The following is a 21,952-nucleotide window of genomic DNA, read 5'->3' as shown; positions in this document are numbered from 1 at the left end:
TCAGCATGGGATAGTACATAAACACCTAGTTACTCCGGGCCAGTTGCATTGTATCCAAAAGCATTAAAAGAACTCATGGATGGAATTTCTGAACCTCTGTCCATTATTTTTGCGAACTCTTGGAGAACAGATGAGCTGCCGGAATATTGGAGGTGAGCAAATGTTGTCCCCATCTTCAAGAAATGGAGAAAGGAGGATCTGTGTAACTACTGACCCATCTACTGGAAAAGTTTTAGAACAAATCATCAGTCAGTCCTTGAACATTTAGAAAGGGTAGTTGTGATTACTAAGAGCCAGCATGGGTTTTACAGCCTTTGAGAAGAGAAAGTTATTACCTTGCTGGATCAGAGGAATCCTGTAGACATAGCTTATCTTGATTTCAGTAAAGCTTTTGATGAGGTTCCACTAAATATTCTTGTTGGCAAGTTAGTAAAATGTGGTTTGGATCCATTTCCAGAAAGTGCTTGTTAATGGTTCCTCATCCTCTTGGAGAGGAATAACAAGTGCAGTGCCTCAGGGATCTGTCCTGAGATGTGTGTTATTCAATGTCTTTATAAATGATTTGGATGAAGTATATTGTAGAAGACAGAGTCAGAAAGATCTTAACAGGCTGAAACAAATAAAATGAATATAATTTTAAAGTTCTGCATTTAGGTAGATAAAATCAAATGCACAATTATAGGATGGGGGAGACTTGTCTTAAAAGTGACGTATATGAAAAGGATCTGGGGGTCTTAGTAGACCCTACACTGAACATGAATCAGCACTGTGTTGCGGTAGCTCAAAAAGCAAATGCAATTTTGGCCTCCATCAACAGAAGTATGGTATCCAGAACAAGTGAAGTGATGATATCGCTTTACTCTGATCTGGAGTTAGACCCCACCTAGAGTATTCTGTTCAGTTTAGGGCACCACAGTTTAAGAAGGCTGTAGTCAAGATGGAACATGTCCAGAGGAGGGCAGTGAAGATGGTCAGGGTTCTGGAGACCAAGTTCTATGAGGAAAGCTTGAGGAAGCTTAATATGCTTAAGTCTAGAGAGGAGATGACTGAGAAGTGATATGATAAACAACTTCAAATACTTGAAGAGTTTTCATATAGAGGATGGTGCAGAGTTGTTTTCTGTTGTCCCAGAAGGTCAGATCAGAACCAGCAGGTTGAAATTAAAAGTATTTTCATCTAAACATTAGGAAGAATGTCCTGAAAGTTACAGTGGTTCTTCAGTAGAACAGGCTTCTTTGGGAGGTGGTGGACTCTCTTGAAAGTTTTTAAGCAGAGGCTAAATAGGTATCTGACAGCAATGCTGATTCTGTAAACTTAGGCAAATCATGAGAGGATGAGCAGGAAGGGTCTCATCAGGGTTTGGCTCTTGTGGTATTTTCTTACATATCCAGGGTAATGCCAATTGACACTTTGGGATCAGGAAGTAATTTTTATGGAGGCCAGAATCGCCACGTTTTTGGGGGTGGGGGACATAGTTGGCCATCTGGGCATGGAGCAAGGAGTCGCTGGAGATGTAGCAAGGGGTCACTGGGGATGTGGGAAGAGGTAGTTGTGAATTTCTTGCATTGGGCAGCAGTTTGGACTAGATGACCTTGGAGGACCCTTCCAGCTTTATGTCTGTATGATTCTGTATGGCAATCAAGGTGCACCTGAGGGGAGTAGGAGAGAAAATGCTTCCTAAAACCGAATAACCACACTGAGAATACTATCCTTTGAAAGTTAGAAACATTGTCCATTACATATGTTAGCATACACAAACTGCATTTATGAGGCTCTGAGATATGGCAGCAAGGACCAGGGAATTCTCTGTCCACTAAAATAACCCAAGAGCATAGCTAACCCCCTGAGATTTCCCTCCTTCTTCTGTTAATGACTTTTTCTTTCCATCTGTGGTGCCTCAGTAATTGCACCGAGGATGCTTGCTCAAGCTTTTCACCTGACCTGCACCAGGAATGTTTGGAGATCTTTGTGTTGTCAAGAAGCAACTCCATATGGGGTGACCTTCAATGACAGTAATAAGTAAGAATGAGTATTGGAGGTTTTGACATCTTGACAGTCTAAACACATTACTCAGCATCAGCAATGTGACCCCCCAACCTACGGGGACATTAGCCATGTTAGTCTACATTTTCCAGATGTCAGGTTTTAATTCCCAGTTTGTGCTTTTTCTACAGTAGCTGCTAAGTTGCAGGAGGGAGGGATTCTATAAACTGGTTTTGTGAGGAGATATAAATCAGATCAGCCAGTTAGATCATGGCTTTTATAGGGTCCCCAAATGATTCCATGAGTTCAGGATGCCTAATCCCTGTGAGTTTCTGGCTACTGTTTCAAGTTGTTTATTAAAAGAGAACTAGACTGGAAGATTGGTCCATAACTGTAAACCATAGTGAGTAAAGAAGGAACCTCCATGTTCAAGGACAGCAAACTTCTAAATATCTAAATATCTAAATCATCAAGGGAAGACCTTAACCTCTATATCTTATTTGTTGACCCTGCAGAGAGACTGGGTGGCCACTGTGTGGAATAGGATGCTGGACTAGATGTACCATTGATTTGATCTAGCAGATCTCTTCTTGTGTTCAACTAATTCCTTATAGCTCAAAAGATAGGCAAGAGGAACTGTGAAGGAAATATAGGTGGGTCACTCCACAGGATGGACTATTGAATAAACTGCATAAAGCAGCATCTCCTTTTCCCCCTGGAACTTCTTATCTGTGCTTGCTGACTGGCATAGGGAGGATCAGAGGTTAGGGGGATTAAACTCACCACTAGTTTCACCACTGAGGTTGTTAGGGGAAGAGAATTATGGCTTCCTTTAAAAGCTAATCATTCTTTCCTTCTGCCTATAACCCTTGCATGATAAGAAGTCAGCAAGGAGGAAACAAAAGTCCTCTAGAGCTTATTGGAAGTTATATCCCATTAGGCCTCAGCTGTGCCAAACAGGAAAAGAGGAAAGGACAATGGGAAATAATGTGTGAAACAGAAGTGCTGGAGGCAATCAATTTAAGGCCTTGTGCAGCCACCCATGAAATCATACGATAGAGTTAACCTCATGTTACTAGGGACAGGAAAGGGAAATGAATTGGCTGCTCAAGGCCTCTGGTGGAGAGTAGCATTTCTCTTCCTGCCACAAGCCACACATAACACAACTGGGACTTTGTGGTGTGCTGGCTGTGAGTCCAAAAAAGGTTTGCATGATAAATGAGGTCGGGAGCTGATCTCAGAGCCTACCAGATGGGGTCTGTGCTTCCCAAAATGTAGATCTTTTATCCTAGGCATTGAGTGAATGCACACAGAACCATCAGTCTCACCACTGCCATAAGGTTACACAAGCCTTAGGTGTCCAACACACATTTAACTCCCTCCCCCCACACACGTACATGATCTATCCTTTCCCATCCTAGTTCATCTTCTTTTTGGACTGATAGGGGAGAAGTTGTCAGGAGGAGAGAAGCAAGATGAAGGGCAAGTATACAGGAAAACATATTCCCTAAGGAGTTAAGAATGGACAAGAAGATTAATCTGAGGGGAGATTCAGGTCAAGGATTCAATACTCCTAGTTTATCTGAATCTCTGAAGGAACATAAGCCTTCTGACAAAGCCATTTGGTATTCGGTTTGTTTGGTCCAGTTCTCATAGGACAGTAGTTCATGGGCTAATTTTTCCAGTCAAATGTAATCTTTCATCCCACTTTCCGAATGATAGTCAACATCCCCTGATACAGAAGACTTGTTGTGTGAATCCAACTACTTCCATAATTCATTATTGCAGGTTCATCAAAGGAAAACTTCCCGTATGATAAAAAAAAAGCTTGTAGCAAGACAGCTACATATGGATGTGCGGACATTTTCACCACAGTGACTGTTCCATGACTTACAAGAGATGCACTTCATTGTATAATTACCTCAAATAGCCATAATTCTATTTGTTTAATGCCACAACACAGAAAGTTCAGGTCCAGACTTGTCAATCTTGGCAATATTTTTCATTTACCAAAGATGTTTTGAATTGAGAGTGGCAGATACAACTCTAATAAACTGGAGATTGGGTAAAACAGGAATTGATTTTATGTGCAATCAGTGACAGAAGATGCAGATCATAACTTAAACGTTTGAAGGTAACTATTATGCATATTAGAAAGCAAACTGTATTAAGGAAATGGGTTTCAAATGGCGTTCACAGTATCACTATAGCTTTTGAGGTAGTGCTGCAGTTTTTGTGGATTCCAGTACTACAACATGTTTCAGGATACAGACACAAGTACTTCTCTTGCTTTCTGTTTAGGGTTTAATGCTAACCCAATGGTTTGGGACAGGGGATGCCAGTAGCTACTTTGGGTCCTTAAAGATTGGTCTTGACCAATGTCTACACCAACTCCAACATAACATTGTTCCAAAGGTTACCACAGCTCCCCAGAATATTGTTCCTCAACCCCATTCAGTTACCCTGGTTCGTGCCTAGATTTGTAATCAACTTTCAGCTTCCATTTAATGGGGATAAAGACACACGGGCAGGTAAAATGTCAAATAAGTGTGATGCCATACTGGGCAAAAGATGGGCAAGTGTTTGACTTTGCATATGCTAATAGAATAGTAAACTGCATACATGTGCTAAAAGTCGGCTCATAAAAGCCTGTGCCCAGAAGCCTTGCAAACAACAGGCAAGATGGAGATAAATGTAGAGAAGAGAATCCACTGAAAGAAATGAAGAGGAAGAGAGACAATAACTGACAGTGCAAGATGTAGGTCCTTTCTGCACCGCAACGGTGTGGGGGTGCGTCGGCATAAGCAATGCCAACGCACGCCTCCCCAGGACCGTTCCCATGGCGAACGGGCGGCAGGCAGTGGCGCAGCCTTTGCACAGGCTGCGCCGTTGCTGAACGCCTACCTTGTCTCCTGGCGTGTCCCCTGGCCTCTGCGATGAGCCGGAAGCCAGGAGACAAGGTAGGCATTCGGGGACAGTGCAGGGGAAATGGTGCCATCCAGCCGCTGCCGTTCACACGGCAGCAGTTGGAAGACGCTGCTTCTGAAAAATCTTGCTCAGGGAGCAAGGTTCAGAAGCAGCGTCTTTGTGCCGCTTGGGGGTTGTGAGGCCGGCGCTGCTGCAATGCAGCAGTGGCGGCCCGTCGCTTAATCTCCAGGACGCTGTTTTTTAAGCATCCCTAAGGCTCTTGCCGCCACGTCTTGAGGAAAAGGGCAGCAAAGTAGAAAGGTGAGAGGAGGCTATGGTGTTTGGGGAAATGCTGCTTTCTCCCAACAGGAGTTTGTTCTGGTAAATTTCTAAAAACTACAACCTGTTCTAGTAATTGTTCTGCTAGTGCATGTACTGCATCTACACAGATGTTTATCTCAGGCATTAATGAAGCACCTTTGCCATCCTATCTGTGTCTATGGCAAGAAGTATTGAAGTTCATACTAGTTTTTTGTCTTGAAACCAAGATAGTACTACTTTATAATAGGTAAAGGTAATGCAATCAGAGAAAGCTAAAACCCTCAGATCTATTACTGGGTCTGACTCAGAACAGGGCCACATAGATAAGACAGGAGGCCTTTGGGAAATGGTGTCCACTTATTCTGTGTTTCATGCATAACTCTAAGAATCCTGGATATTTATTTCACTTGTTCATACTATTAAACTCCTTCAGTCTCTAAATACTACCCATACAAGGAGACTTGAGCACACTGATTGCCTTTCCATGCTGTGTCTATACAAAGTGGATGTGCTAGTAGTTTCTGTAGCAAAAACAGTTTGGCTTTTTCACTAACCCATTCCAAATTGAAAACTAGGCACCTGGTATTAATGTTCTCTCTCTAATATCAGTGTAATTGACACTTGTCCCCCTACAGTTTGTTCTTTGGCCATAATTACCAAAGACCTGTTTACAACTAGCTCTTTTTTTTTACCACTGGAGGACTGAGGAAAAAGAGTAGATTTTTCTGGCTTATTGAAATGTGGCTGAATTGTCTTGTAAGCATTCAGGTGCATCCTTGAAATGCCTGGATGTGCTAGGAGTATTCGGAAAACTACTTCAGCATGCTGGATTTGTGTTAAAATCCCAAGTTGTGGCTAGTCTCCCACCTTTAAAATTGTTATGTATACCAATCCATAGAGTACAATGGAAGATACTGTAATGTCAAATCAAACCAAGAAGAATAGTAGAGGAAGAGCACTCAGAAGAATATTTAAGGACTGGAATATTTTGCACTAAAATATGTATTAGAATTTGATGGGCAGTTGATTAGACAAAGTATTTCATTTCTCATCAAGTAACTGAACTTTTGAATTCACTGCTAGTGGACATGATGGTGGATGTCTGCAAATATAGACAGGTTTACAAGCTGATTGGACTGATTCATGGAAAAAAGAACTGTCAGTGGTTACTAGCCATGGTGACAAATCGGAACCTCCACATCCAGAGGCTGAAAATATCTGGACACCAATGTTAGGAGGTAGCATCAGTGGATGTCCTTGACCCTCTAAGCCTGTTTGTTGGTCCCTCAGCAGTACTAGTTGGCTTCTGTGAAATACAGGATTCTGTACTATACTCATCTGATTCAGCAGACCTCTTCTTATATTCTTATGGCTCCTGCAGTCCTGTGCCTGCAATCAGAGGCGTATGGGGTCCAAATGGCCCCCAGAGACAAAGCCTCCTCTGCGTGCTCCCCAGAAGCCCTGCCCATCCCTGCTGCACAGGACCCATGAAGCCCCTCCCACCTACACAGTGTGCAAAGTCGGGTCTCCCTCAACCCCACCCATCCCAGGAGTTCAGGGAGATGGCCCTACCTGTCTGCTTTTAGCAGGGCCTGTCCTGCCTTGAACTATCTTTTCAAGTTATGGTGAGAATTTCAACAATTGAATATTTAGCAAAGGCTCATGGGTAAGTTGTTGAAATGCTCACCATAACTTAAAAACATAGTCCAAGGCACTGACCTTGGAGATCAGGAATGTGGCCCCATCCCCCTGCTTTTAACAGACCTAGTCTTGCCTTGGACTATCTTTTCAAGTTACTGTTGAAATGCTCACCATAACTTAAAAAGATAGTTCAAGGTAGGACCAGGCCTGTTAAAAGTGTAAAGATAGGCCATGTCCCTGATCCCCAGGGAGGTCCAACTCTGCATGTAGGTAGGGCAGGGGGGCTGGGCCATCCTGGGCTCCCTGCAGTAGGGAGGGGGCGACTGGAGGAGGCTTGACTGCCTGCTGAAAAAGCAGCCTGCTCTGTGCTTTCCAGAGGGAGGCTGACTTTCTGGTCACCTGGGGGTCTGATTTTGCAACCCCCATGTGACCAGATGGCATGGGCCCAGAGACATGAGTTACCCCATGTCCTACGCAGATATACCACTGCCTGCAATCCTTATCTCAATGTTAGAACCTGATTGTTTCTCTTTGATCTGGCCTTATTGCATACTCTCAACACCAAGTTGATGAGTGTTGTGGCTATTCTCATAAAGGTAGTAGCATCTCATAAATGAAAGTATGATCTTATTTTCCCTTATATTTTCTTTCTGGTGCAGAAGAGAATCTTCTGCCAGAGATGTTAGAGATTACTTTTCACTTTTCTGCAGAAATTTAGTCTCAACATTTCCCCCATGCCTTACCAGAGAAGCATCAGGTTTTCTTCCTAATCTGGTACACCACATCAGAGCCAGCCTGGCAACATCACAGCTTGATTTTCATCTAGATGGAGTGAAAATGACAAGCCCTCAGAGGCTGTGTGTGGCAAGCTGTGGTCCTGCTTTCATCTTCTCTTGCCTGCATAAAGTATCTATGACGTGTTTTATTTGTCTTCCCTCTGCCAAACCCAAAATCAGAGTGGATTGTAGTGCATCCAGTTTTGAGTTAGGAAGGCGTCTCTGAGCTGAAAAGGGAGAAGGAATTAAGCCAGAAGCAGATGTTCTGCTGCCCTAAGAAGGCTTAGAGAGAAATCCCTGACAGACTTTTTTGTGGCAGACTCAGGAGCTGGATAACTGAATTCTCAGATTTACACTGTGGCGTGTAAATCTGTTGCTGCCTCCCCCCCTCCCCTCAAAAAACCCCTCCTGCATTGGATGAGATGAGCAGTCCTTAAACAAACTTGCTGAGGATTCTGTTAAACAGTAGCCAGCACTAGGGTTGAGCCAGAATGTATTCCGCACCTAGCAACTGAGTTATCCTGTTCCTAGGCCACAGGTTTAGAGTAGTAGTTTCATGTATTTGGAGATGCATGAATTGGTGCAATTTGGAGACTATGATTTTTGCTTTGCTGGATGCTATTTCTCTTCCGGGGGAGGGGGTGGGGTTCCAGGACAATCAAATGTTTCATGCCCTTTTTCTGGTATCTTGTGCATCTAGAAAATAAAAAGATACTTTGACAGCAGTGAGGAGTGTTGTCACTGCTACTGTTGGACCCACAAGGATAGGCAGCTGTAAAGAAAGCAAGTATAAGACACAGCTTCAGGAGACCTTTTGCACTCCACTCTCTCCATTTTAAGGCAAAAAACCCCTCTAAGTGATCCAACTGTTTGCATATGCAGTAAAAATATTGTAGAACCGGTGTTTGTTTGTAAGTTACATAAACATGTCAGGGTAGTTTAACTCTTGTTAGAAACCTTTCTTAAGCAAAGACAGAAGGACTAAGTAGCCATTATGTCCTATGATACCAGATATCTTAATTCCTTAACACGGTTCCATCTGCCTATTGGATCCAGTTCTGGCATTCTCATGAAGTGATAGATCAATAAAGCAAATCACTGCTGAGGGGTTATACATAGATAATATAAGGCTTCTGTTTTAAATGTTCTTCCTTTACATCAATATTGTATACTAAAATGTACCCATGCCCTATGCTATCATATTGTTAATCATATGTTATCATATTGCTAATTTTCCAATTCATGTCAGCAGCAGCTAATGATCTGAATGTAGAAGAAGGACATAAGAGGTATAATAATGTTGTTTTTACTGCACATTATGAAGGAGACTAACTCCATGTAGGATGGATGTTATTGGCATCAACCCTATAATAAAATCTTTATTCCATACAACGTATGAAAGCTCCAGCATATAAAAAAAAGGACAGGCAAGAAATCACCCCCTAAAAGGACAGGCCTAGTTCTCCCTGCCACTTCCTTCTCTTCATTAGCTGTTATGAACATCAGCTGCAAAGCAGAAATCCATTTTGATGAAAATAGATTGAGACTGAAGAGGCCAAGTCTGCACAATTCATTTCTCATTTGCCAGACCCTCATACAATAATCCTGTTTTCTTTGTTGCCATGTACATGCAGGTTTTAGAAATGCATCTTTAAATGACATTTGTTACACTGCCCTTGATTCAAAACTAAAGGAGCAAACACCAACCAAGCAAACAAAACATTTTTTGCAAGAAATAAGATGCTGTGTACCTGCTGGTGAAGATCTCCCATTCCCAAGGAGCCTTGCTCACTGACACTCCAGTGACCGGTGCAAGAAAAGGAAAAAGGGCATTGCCTTGATATCACTTCCAGAAAACACAGATGTGGTGTCATGCCTCTGCAGGAATCACAGGAAACTCTGATTTTATCTCCTATTCATTAACAGATGTAATATTATTCCTGAGAAGATGTTACACCATTACTGGCAGCTTCCCCCATCCAAGACCTGAAGGGTCTGTCCCTCTAGACCTGGCCTTGTGCCAGAAGTCCATTGTGAAATTGTGGCTTGTGCTGTAAAATAACTTGTGGTCCCCCAAGGACATTTCATTGCAAGAGATTTTGGACTTCTTTGCAATAATGAATGAGGTATCATTTTAGAACTAGTCTTCTGGATATACCACTAGTATTTGTCTCAGTGAGGATGGCTGATAAAAAGTAAATATTGCAACCACAAGAAGCCCTTGAAGTTGTCTTCATGCCACAGTTTTTCTATCTGTGCTTTTCATATAGACACCTTGTCCTGTTCTTCAAGGCACCATGAGTTCCATTTCACTTCTGTGATCCTGCACTCTGTCCTTGAAATATGAGGCCCACAAAGCTATCCCACCTTTCCTAGTATGTTATTGACTTTGATAGATAGCATAAGGCTGAGCCTGAGAGGGGAAGCCACGCGATATGATAAAACCACAGCAGCTACCTCAAAAAGAGTTAATGAGAAGTAGCAGTTATTCAGAAGGAAAGGCAAAGCTGCAAGGAGGAAAGAGCACAACTTAAAAGCCAGCTTTGCTGTGTGAAGATCAAACATTTCATCTGGAAAGCTACAAACAAAGGCCTGTTCCAACCCTGCGTATCAGCAGACTCCTTCAGTTTTATTTAGCATGCAAAATATTGTGAGATAGAACATTTTGTTCTAAGTTAATAATGAATGAGCAACCACAAAGCAAGAGATTTTTATTTTGAGATTTCTGATGGAAGCAGTTTCTAAATTGTATTCAGTTCTTTCTTTCTCTTTCCCCCTCTGTCTCTCATTACTTTTAGGAATGGGACATAGAGTTGATATCACATGAAATCACTGAGCTGGTCTATAAAACAAGAAGCAAGCTGAATTTCAGAATCCCAGACTAACCCCAGAAAAATTAATAAAACACACACTGATTTTTCAGGGATCTCCTAAACCTCTTTGTTTGGCTTAGTTTTATTCCTCCTGTCTCTAGCCAGCCAAAAGGCTTTGGCTTCTGGCGTCAGACTCTCTTTCTCCATCTCTGAAATCTGGCTCATCTCTAGAGTGTGCTTTGCCCTCATTATGTGGTCAATATGAAAAGGATTTTCTTTGCATCTGGGGATAGCTCCCTGCTACTTTAATCTTTGGGAACTTATTTAATATTTTTAAAGGCAGATCTATAGCAGGGTTTTTTTTTTATTTTCTCTGTAGCAAAAAACATACCTGCTGTGTGGGGTCACTGATATACTGGGAAAGTGCTATCGTTGCAGATCAGAAAGACCTATTTAGCAGAGGAGAGAATAGTAGAGGTCCTTCCAGAACATGGCAGGTAAACATTAAGGGATTACTTATGGGACCTTCAGAACAGGCCAGATTTCAAAGACTACTAACCACAGTCTGATGTGGGTGGCAAAATGACACATGATATATTAAAGCTTGTTGGAGATCAGTAGAATGATTGAGGCTAAAACTAAAGAAAGGTGCAGATTTTGATTTTCTTTGTTCGTTTTTAGCAAATAATAATAATAACCAATATAAAAATAGCCAATATTTGAACAGTCATATAAGGGCTTGCTGTAGTCCTGTAAAATTTATAACTTTTTAATTTAGAGAAAAGCTAGAAAAACAAAAAAGAAAAAGAGTTTGGATTTATACCCCACTTTTCTCATTTATAAGGATTCTCAAAGCAGCTTACAAACTCCTTTCCTTCCTCTCCCTACAACAGACTCTTTGTGAGGTAGGTGGAGCTAAGAGAGTTCTGAGAGAACTGTGACTAGCCCAAGGTCACTCAGCAGGCTTCCTGCGTAGATGTGGGGAAACAAACGTGGTCCACCAGATTAGAGTCTGCCACTTGTGGAAGAGTGGGAAATAAGCCCAGTTCTCCAAATTAGAGTCCAGTGCTCTTAACCACTACACCGTGCTGGCACAACATGAATAAGAAGACCTTTTTTTCTCACAATGCTAACGTTTATTATAAAACAGTTTTCAGTTTGTCTAGAACAAGTGTGTGTTTTGTTGTTGTTGTTTGCTTCTGTTCGTTTTGTTTGTTTTTTGTTTGTTGCTTCTTGGCATTTTCTTAGGCTCATACTAGGTGTTATGTGAAATATGTTTCTGTGTATCTTTTAAAAAACAGATGTGATTTTATGAGACTTTTAGATTGAGTTGACAATAATTGGAAGGTGCTTAATTCTTTCCCCTCCTGACTGTTTTCTGCCTAAAATCTCTCCCCGCCTCCAGCCAGCTGTTCTCCTTGTAAGAAAAAATATATTAATAACTGCATCTTTTCCCCAACAGGGGATTGCAGGGGGAAGGTATTTTGAGCAGAAAAACCATTTGGAGGAAACCAACAGCCAACCATTTGGAGGAAACTAACAGCCTCTTGTTCCTCAATTCAAACTTGCAGTCTCCCCACTGGCATATTTAGAGGGGGGGTCTTCAGCCCCAGGTGTCAATTCCTGGGGATACATTTATGTCCCCCCTCGTAACTATGCTGGAGCTCGGGACTGGAATGAAGTTGAAGGCCGGTGAATCCAGCTCACCCCACCCACAATCTCCACATGCAGATCACAAATGGGGCCAGCCAGGCTCACCTCACCTCCATCACTATGTGAGGTCAGGTGTGGCGATGGCCCCATAGCCAATCTCTACATGTAGAAGGGAGCAGCAAGGGCCCATTGAGCCTGTCTGGAGCCAGGCTTTGGATCCAGCTCTAAGCTGCAGCCTGCAACGTAGAACTAGGTCCAAGCCTGGTCCCTGCTGGACTCAGACTGAAGCTGGCTGCTCTCATCTCTCTAGCTTTATAGTGTTGGTGCTATGCCCCCCTCCAGCTCCAACCCAATATGTAGCTTTGGGGTGTAGCTGACAGTATAAAGCTAGGGGGGATGAGAGCAGCTGGCTTCACTCTGAGACCACCTTGGGTCTGCAGCTGGAGGCTGCAGCTTAGAGTTGGAGCCTAGTCTGGCCCCAGCTGGGCTCAAAAGGGCCCTTGCTGCTCCCATCTCCATGTGGAGATCAACATGGGACCATCTCCACCTGTAACCTCTACATAGAGATGGGGCGGGGCAAGCTTGACTGATCCATTCACAATCTTATTGTGGAGATTGCAGATGGGATGAGCTGGGTTCATCAGCCTTCAGCTGCACCGCATGCCTGGTGGGGGCAGCGGTGCAGCACCTGGGCTAGCTTTGAGCACCATTTTCAGCAGATACGCCCATGACCCTCCCAAAGAAGAACATCAGGGAAAGATGCAGATTACGTCCATATTGGTTCTCAGGAAGGGAGATGATTTTTTTTACTTCATTTACACCCCACTTTTCTGCCCAGTAGGGACTGATAAGCAACTTTTGCTGATCTCCTCTTGTCCATTTTCTCCTTACAACAACATGGTGAAAGAGATTAGTCTGAATATGTATGATTGACCCAAGATCACACAACAAGAGTGGGGATTTGAAACTAGGCCTCCCACTGTAACTGCAACACCACACTGGTTATCATAGTCTTTCAGATTTGTCTAGGACCAGCCCAGGAGAGAAATTCCTAATACCCACATATCTCGGACAGTCGAGTATAATGTGAGCAAGAGTCTCCACTTGGTTTTTACATTGTGGACAGACCCGAACCTGAAGAGGGATAGATAGGTGGCGACCCTTTGTAATGGCTGATGGAAAAGTATTGCATCTGGCCCTTGTAATAATCCCTCTCTATTATGGTTCAAGATATTTGGCTATGTGCCCCTGTTCCAGTACTATTCCGACAGGAAGGGGTGAGCATGATTTATTTGCTTGCCCCAACAAGATATGGTATTCCTGTTCTAGAAGTCTGATTTTTAAGGTTTGCAGCATCTCTCTGGGTGACAGCATACAGAGATCTTCACGTATTAAACCTAGAGAGTAGATTTTTGATTTAAGAAGTTAATACCATTCGGAGGCAAATAGGTCTGGGCGCAAGTTGTACCAATTAACTCTGAATTGTGTTTGTTATTTTTAAGCCCTATTCTGGTCAGTCCTGGCTAGTACTTGGATGAGAGACCACTTAGAAATACCAGGGTTGCTGTGCAGAGTAAAGCAATGGCAAACCAACTCTGTTAGTCTCTTGCACTGAAAACCTTACAGGTTCACCATAATTTGGCTGCAACTTTAGACCCACATAACGGCAGGAAGTACATAGATATTTTTTCAGTGTATTTTTCAGTGTCTCATGCAGTTCAAACCTATACGTTCTTACTAATAAGTAAGTTCCATTGTGTTCATTAGGCTTACTTCCAGGTAAGTTGGCATAGGATTGTAGCATAAGTCCCACTCCTTTTCCTGCCACTTGAACCATAACACTCTTTCTTCCAATCCTAAAGTAGGCAGTATTCTGCAAAGACCTGTTCAATCCTAGCAGAGTGGAGATTCTCAGATTCAGGTAGACCCAGCAAATTTGAACAATCTGTTCTGCATATTAAATTTGATTTCCTTTGCTCAGCATTTTATGGAGGGGGGAAGAGCATAGCATGACTAAATGTGATTTAAACTTTGAACAGTATAACACAGGAGCCTGCCTAACATTATTGCACCTGAAAATTAATCGAGGTGTCAAGAAAAATAATGTTCAAAGTGGCCCTAAGTCACAGATCTTTCTCAGTCCTGCTGTCTGCAGTCCCTTAAATAGAGGTGCCAGGACTCAGACATGCAAATCATTTCCTTTCCCACTGAATGATGGCCTCTCCACTTTCTCTATAAAGAACAGTCTTTTGAATCTAATTTTCACTCATCGAGGAGCAAGGGTCTGTGCATGAAACACTCCTTGAAAAATGGTCTGAACTGATAGTTATAAGTGAATATACGATCAAATGGGAAAAAGCATTGCATGAACCTCTAGTGACCAGTTAATCTGCTAAGGTTTCCTGCTAAATTATTGTACATTTTCTTGAAGTCAGTCCAGAAAATTGATTAGAATAGCACACAACTGAATGGAACATAATATGTTTAGATATTTAGCAAAACAGATAGGTAGATATTACCACCAGCCAATATCTTAATGGAAGAAAACCTATGGAAACTGCAGTATAGATACCAGCTTAATTTATAAAAGATTCACCTATAGCATACTTTCAGTTGGAACAGCCTTTAATAAATGGAGCATCTTGACCAGTGCTCTGCAGCTTTTCTTTGAACAGAATTGGCTCAGTGTGTTATGAGAACAGGAACTCTATTCTATTCATTGATGTACCTTTCAAAATCTTCCACTAGCCCTCCCTATCTCCAGAAAAGAGATGGTGTCTCTTTAAAGAGAAATCAGCAATCCCGCCGAGCATGTGTTAAAAACTATCATTAAGAACCATTGTATTTAAATTAGAGATAATCGTGGGTACAATGTGGAGAGCTAGTGCTGGGTGTGGCCCTTGAGAAATCTGCAATTTCCCCTGCCATTGTCATTCTGCTGTCCTTGATTGCCACCAGCCACAAATTCATGTGATTTACTGAACCACAGGGTATAATTTGCACCACGTGTGCAGAGTTACAGCCCCACCAGGCGACCCCTTCAGAGGTGCTGCTGATGGGCTGTCAGCTGGGCTTTGTTACTTTCTGTTCATGAGTGATTTGAATTTACTTTTGGCTGAAAGTGTGGGAGGGGCGAGGCAGAGGACAAAAGCATCAGATTGACTTTCCGATTACAAATGATCAAAAATTAAGTGTGGGACCACATAACATTCATAAACTTCAGCATTAAAGTCACTGTTCCTTGTTCCTTTTTAATTCTCTTTTTGTGACACATTGCAGGCATATCTGCAAGTCTCTGTGAGATCCTGAATGCAGGAAATCGACATTTTCTTGTAACCATTATTAGCTATTCCCTTTGTATCCCACTCTTCCCCCAAGGAATTCAAAGTAATGTTTTTGCCTCACAGTAATCCTTGTGAGATAGGTTAGGATGAAACACAATTATTTGCGTATAACTGGCCAGTAGCCAGACATATGTATTACCCCATCTAGCTAACATTAACTATAAATACTGTGATTCTATATGCATGTTCATGGAAATGAACAGAGTGAGGTTCTGAGTAAATGAATAATCAGGCCATCTGACTTCCAATTCCTGCAGCAAACTGGGAGTGTGTATACAGTAATATATAATGCTGTCTCTCTGAACAAGCTCCCGTAGTTCAAGCAAAAGACAAGGGCCTGTTTGAAGAATTCCTGTATGAAATTCTATACTGCTCAAAGATTAGCCAGAACATACTCTAGAATGTTCTTCTCTACTGTCATATCACCTGACATATCCAGGAAAAAGTATTCTGGGCAATCATTTGGGCCTGACTCCCTGACAGAGTCTGAATTGGAAAATACCTGTGTCAAATTTGCAAAACTCTTTGCTTATAAGGCGAATGTAAACTAATGTATATGTTAGTTTAAAAATATATCTGGTACACAAGATATCAGAGGCAATCAGAATTCTTTGGACAGTTTCCTGTTGATTCCCTGGCTGGTATCAATAGGCTGTTTGGAGTTGTGAAAGCCATCTCCTACAGACTGACTGATTAAACTATACAAGTGTAATGTGAGAATTCCTTTGGCAAGATTATCAATATAGAAGGCATTGTTATTCAACAGCTGAAAAAGCTGTGATCACATCACTTCTTAAGAAGTCATTTTTGACCAAGTATGATATGGGCAATTATAGACCAGGGTCTTATTCCCCTTTACTGGGCAAGGTGAATGAACAGCTAGTGGCTGAATAACATCAGACACTCTTGAATGGCAATCTACCCTTTGCTTGTTTCAATCAGATTTCAAGGTAAGATATGAGACAGAATGAGGATTAGCACCTCTGGTGGATGTTGTTCATTTGTATGTCAGCCAATTTTATTAGATCTGTCCACTGATTTTATAATATCTATCAGTCAATTTTAGTGTTTTTCTTTATTTGCTGGAGTCTATTGTACGCCTAAAAGAGACAGGCCTCCAATTGTTTTGTCTTTCCTTGTAGATATGAATAAAAGAGTTTCCATTAGGAAGCTTATGATGGCTTCTGGCTTTCCACAGGGGGCTATTACATTCTTCATGTTATTTATTTTTTCTACTAAATCACTGAATGACAATATTCATAGCTTTGGAGTTGGCTTTCATTGTTATGTTAATGACATCCAGTTCTGGGCCAGTGCCTTGAAGTTGTGGTCAGGTGATTGAAGATGAACAATCTGAATGTGAATCCAGGCAAGATGGAAGTGATATTGCTTGGGAAGGCAAAAATGGTGACAGACAGCAATTTACTAATCATGGACAGGATTAAGCTCTCTAACGGATTAAGTTGAGAGTTTAGGAGTGATTCTGGACCCAGCCTTTCCCAAGGGATGCAAAGATATTTTATTTCAGAGGGCTTTAGGAAAGTACTAATGAAATAGTGGCTTCTCTGGTAGACAGGAGACTGTAGTAGGACATTATCTCTTCTGATACTGTTGTTGGGGTGGGGGACTGCAACTTGTAAGCTGCCAGAAGTGTTCGGAAAAAGGCAGGGTATAAATTTAAATGCATCAATAAATCCTAAGGAAACAAGCATAGGATAGTGCTGCACACCTTCCTTCTCTTTTGAGAAGCTGTAATTTACTTCTTTATAGGGAATTCCATACAACATATGTGGCTATCAGTATCACAACAGATCCTCATGGAGTTTCAAATTAAATTATGTCCTTACTAATAGTTTGCTGTTTCAAATCCACTGTAGAGTTTATATTTATGTGTGTTGTTGTTTTTTACAATAAATGGCTTTTCTCATTGTTTCACTAAGAAAAAAAATCAGAAGATCTACAAATATGTTATATGATGGAATGTCACATCATTTGGTGCTCCCACTTAGTGTTATGTCCATACTTTTGTACTGTATCGGTGCCTTAGCAGTAGTCTGGTGTCTTGTTGTAGAAAAAAGAAATAGAGGAGGAAGCCTGGAGATCTAATGTTAGTTGATTTATTACTGGAGGTAAATGAAGTTAAACTAGTCCAATCATCTGTTTTGTTTTGTTTTACTCTCTCTATAATACTTTTTCATGGGGATAATGATGTTCAAGTGCTGTCCATGGGGGGATTTTTTTTAAAATCAAATGCCTTTTTCTCTATTTTCAGGACTGAGTCAGTAGCTGAAAAGATGTTGACTAACTGGTTTGCTTTCCTCCTCCATAAATTCCTAAAGGTAAGAGAGTGGATGGATCCCTTTCCTTTGCTCAAGGTAATACAGTTCTCATTGCTTACCGGGGCGGGGGGGGTGTCAAGTCACATTTAACTTATGGCAATCCTTGGTGGGGTTTTAAAGGCAAGAGCCATTCAGAGGTGGTTTGCCATTGCCTGTCTCCTTGTCACAACCCTGGTATTCCTTGGTGGTCCTTAGCTCCTGAGATCTGACATGATCAGGTTAGCCTGGGTTATCCAGCTCAGGGCTTAGCCTTTCAGATTTCTTGTGGAGCCAAATCAAGAAGTCATCATTAGGACAGTGTGAAGACAGGTTAGATAAATACAAAAATCAAAGTTCTGTGACTGTTTTAAAATTAAGCTTGTTTGCCACAATTTGTCTATCTCAGATGAGCTTTGCCTTTACCTATGCCTGTGTCTTCTTATGTTCTGTGTCAAACAGGAATGTGCTGGGGAGCCTCTCTTCATGCTGTACTGTGCCATCAAGCAACAGATGGAGAAAGGCCCAATCGATGCTATTACAGGGGAGGCACGTTATTCCCTGAGTGAGGACAAGCTGATCCGGCAACAGATTGAGTACAAAACTCTAGTGAGTGGGTGCTTTACTCGAATATCTTATGTTGTGCCACTAACCATCAGCTGACATAGCAAATGTATAATGGACTGAAGCCCCAAGCAGGACATTCGGTGGCAAGTTTCCCCCTCTTTTAGGCTATAGTAAAATTGAACTTTTTCAGGATAAATCATCCTATTGTAGCAAATTCTGAGCATATTCAAGCAGACAGACTTGTTGAGGAACAAAGGGGAAGTCTTGTTGAGGTAGAGTGGAATATCGCTGTGAATAAAATTAATAGAAAAGTGATTCTTGAAGTTTTACACTAGTTGGTCACTTTCAAAGACAGAACAAATTATTTTAATTTAAGTGACATTACCAGTTTTAAAAGTTTGGATCCTGAGGTGTCATTGTTATCACCTGTCATTGGATAGGTGTTACGAATAGCTAAAGAAAGAAACCTGGCTTTTGACAGGATTCTATTACTCTATCCATGTGAAATAATATATCTAATTTTTATACAGCAGTGTGTGAAACAGCTGCAGTATCTGAATTTTGCCAAATGGTGTGAAATCATGTGCTACCGTATATACTCACGTATAAGTCGATCCGCGTATAAGTCGATCCGCGTATAAGTCGAGGCACCTAATTTTGCCTTGAAGAACTGGGAAACCTTATTGACTCCCGTATAAGTCGAGGGTGGGAAAGGTCCATGGGGAGGTGGAGCGCTGAGCAGGCAAAGGAGCCGCAGTTGGGGGAAATGAGCGCCCCAGAAGCCTTTGGGAGGCTTTTTAAAGAGGGGCAAGGTGGGTCTGGGGAGAGGGAATAAACTAGGGGCCTTGGAGTGTGAACGGTATGGGAGGTGTTGGTGGAAAAGGCAGAGGAGAACGAGGCGTAACAGAAAGCCGCTGAAAGGGGCTGCGGCAGAGAAGAAGGTAGAAGCAGTCACTAACGCGATCCATTTCCTTCAAGAGGCTGTAAGATTTGATTTTAGAGAAGCTGCCTGTTGGGCAGTTCAGTCTTCTGTGGTTTTCTTAAAAGCGTGGGTAATGCTCCAAAGGTTGCTTAAGCAATCTTGCAGCATTGCCCCTTTTAAGAAAGTCATAGAGGGAGGCTGCCCAGGAGGCAGCTTCTGTGAACCAAGTGTTACAGCCTGCGGGGAAAGGGAAAAAAAGGGTGAGTTAGTGAGGGGGCCTGCCAGTCAAAAGTGAAACAGAAAACTAAGCACAGAGAATGGCTGAAAGAGGGGCGGCAGAGAAGAAGGCAGATCAGAGCGAAGAAAGGACAGGGGGAACACCACCCAAGAATTACCGGTAAGTGGGACCCGTGTATAAGTCGAGGGGGGCATTTTTCAGCCTTAAAAAAAGGCTGAAAACCTCGACTTATGCGCCAGTATATACGGGTAATATTTCCAGGCCTAGGACTCCATTTGCAGAAAGTGATTGTCCTCATTTACAATATTGTCAGCTTCCCAATTTAAATGGTACTAAACTGTAGGAATTCAGTAATTAATGAAGATTACATGATTAACAATGCCCCCACATTATGATAAAAATGTGTTTGGTATTTTTTCTCTAACATTCCTGAGATCGGTTTGATAGTATTAGTATTTCCCTTTTCTAGATCTTAAACTGTGTGAATCCCGACAATGAGAACAGTCCTGAGATTCCTGTGAAGGTGCTCAACTGCGACACAATCACTCAAGTCAAAGAGAAGATTCTGGATGCAGTATATAAAAATGTCCCTTACTCACAAAGGCCACGAGCTGTTGATATGGACTTAGGTAGGATTGTCTTTGTCTTGTGAAAAAGGAGAGGGTTTGGGGAAGAGGGATTGAGGCCAAGAATAACTTTTTGAGATGTTGACTGTAGTCAAGGAGAACAAATCTAAAAGGAACAGTAGAGTAAAAACTTTATTACTATTAGAGTTGTTGAGAAATTTGCTGTGAAGATGTTCAGCGGGCAGAAACGCCATTGTCAACAGCTGCAGTTACTCATGAATCAAGCCTTGCCTCGGTGCTCCTTGTTGTTTGCTTGAACAGCATGCTAAACAGAATTGCAGCTGCACAGTAGCAAAGTTGGTGGAGTTTCATTTCCCTCTGCCTTATAGGTGCTTTTATGCTTGCACAGTTGGTGAAATCAATTATCCCCAGTGATCATGGATGGTTAAGTCAAGTAATTAAATGATATTGGGAGGGGACTGCAGCACCCATTAGGCTGTGTGAGAATTTTCATGCACAAAATAACACAGTCTTAAATAGACACCAAATGGCAAGACTTTTTAAAACATAATATTTATAAATAGCTGTGGTTTACTTACTTTCTTTAAATCACTGAAAGGCCTGAGAGGTCTGAGAACATGCATAGCATTGTATTGTACTGTTTGAGAATATGGACATTAACCCTGCAAATAGCCTTGAGCTTCTAATGAACATTGAAACTACCTGAAGAAAACTGGGCTACCTCTCCCATGGTAAGCAGGATATGAACAAAGATGTTAGGAGTTCAAACAAATAGGGATTAAGTAAACTAAGCAAAGTAGTGACCAACAGGATTCTTCTTCAGGCTGAATGATAAGCTTTAAAAAGGAGAGGGGATCCTTTTCAACTTTTTCGTATTTCTTTAATGTTTTGCCTGAAGAAGAGTTCTGCTGAGTTCCGTACTATTCTCTCTACTTTATCCTGTTTTAGTCTTCTTTCACACACATTAAATAATGCATTTTCACAGCACTTTAGTGATCATTTGTAACTGGATTTACACAAGAAAACCAGTTGCAAATGATGGCTAAAGTGTATTGAAAATGCGATACTCAACGTATGTTGACCAGCATAATTGAAATTTCTGTATGTTTATATCAAGCATAGATTTCTTGTACATATGTCATATATTTTTATATGCTTAACCTAATATGGAAAGATGGGAAGTTAATTCAAAAGCTAATCCAGCATTTTAGCCTGTTGTCAGGTATTACTCTACTGTCCCTAAAATATTTAACGTTTTTAGATTATCATATAACTCATAGACCAGCTTCCCTTTAGGAAGTCTTCCATTGGAGTACATGAAGGCATACTGGTTTCTGCAACTTGGATATGTCAAGCATATGGACATTTCAGTACCTTAACAACTTTAGGGTTAGTTAAATTTCAGTTGCATGGAGCCAAGCTATACTAAAAGTATCAACTGCAGTCATGCATAATTGAAAAGGAGATGAATTCAGCATATTTTGGAGAACAACCCCCCTCCAGTTTTAAATTTATGCTGATGGTGTTTGAACTGGCCAAAACAGGGACAGAAAGAAATCTCGGTGTTGTAATGGAAAACTCAAAGAAAACATCTACTCAGTGGCCCTTTCCGCACGGGCACCAAGTGGGGCTGTGTCGGCATAAACAATGCCTACACCCCCCCCCCCCGGGGACCATTCACACTGACGGTCCAGGCAGGGCAGCAGGCGGCAGTGCAGCATTCTCACCGGCTGTGCTGTCACTGAATGCCATACCTCTCCTCATGGCTTCCAGCGTGTTGCAGAGGACACCCCCCTCCCCGCAGGCTGGAGCGGCGGCTCTGGAGTTGCAGGCCAGAGGGGCATGTCCCCTGGCCTCTGCGATGCACCAGAAGCCAGGAGGAGAG

General features: G+C 41.9%; 1 protein-coding gene across 3 annotated transcripts in view; it reads left to right on the top strand.

Moving 5' to 3' along the window:
• The window catches only part of PLXNA2 (plexin A2), a 533,025-nt gene that overhangs the window by 472,794 nt on the left and 38,279 nt on the right, over positions 1-21,952 (top strand). For all 3 annotated transcript variants that reach the window (XM_048496018.1, XM_048496021.1, XM_048496020.1), the window contains exons 23-25: positions 17,711-17,777; positions 18,216-18,362; positions 19,950-20,109. In XM_048496018.1, coding sequence (XP_048351975.1) covers positions 17,711-17,777; positions 18,216-18,362; positions 19,950-20,109 — 374 coding nt within the window. The remainder of the gene's footprint in view (positions 1-17,710; positions 17,778-18,215; positions 18,363-19,949; positions 20,110-21,952) is intronic.

This window comes from Sphaerodactylus townsendi, linkage group LG05, assembly GCF_021028975.2.
Source record: "Sphaerodactylus townsendi isolate TG3544 linkage group LG05, MPM_Stown_v2.3, whole genome shotgun sequence".
NCBI lineage: Eukaryota > Metazoa > Chordata > Lepidosauria > Squamata > Sphaerodactylidae > Sphaerodactylus > Sphaerodactylus townsendi.
This window is presented reverse-complemented; position numbering and strand designations above follow the sequence as displayed.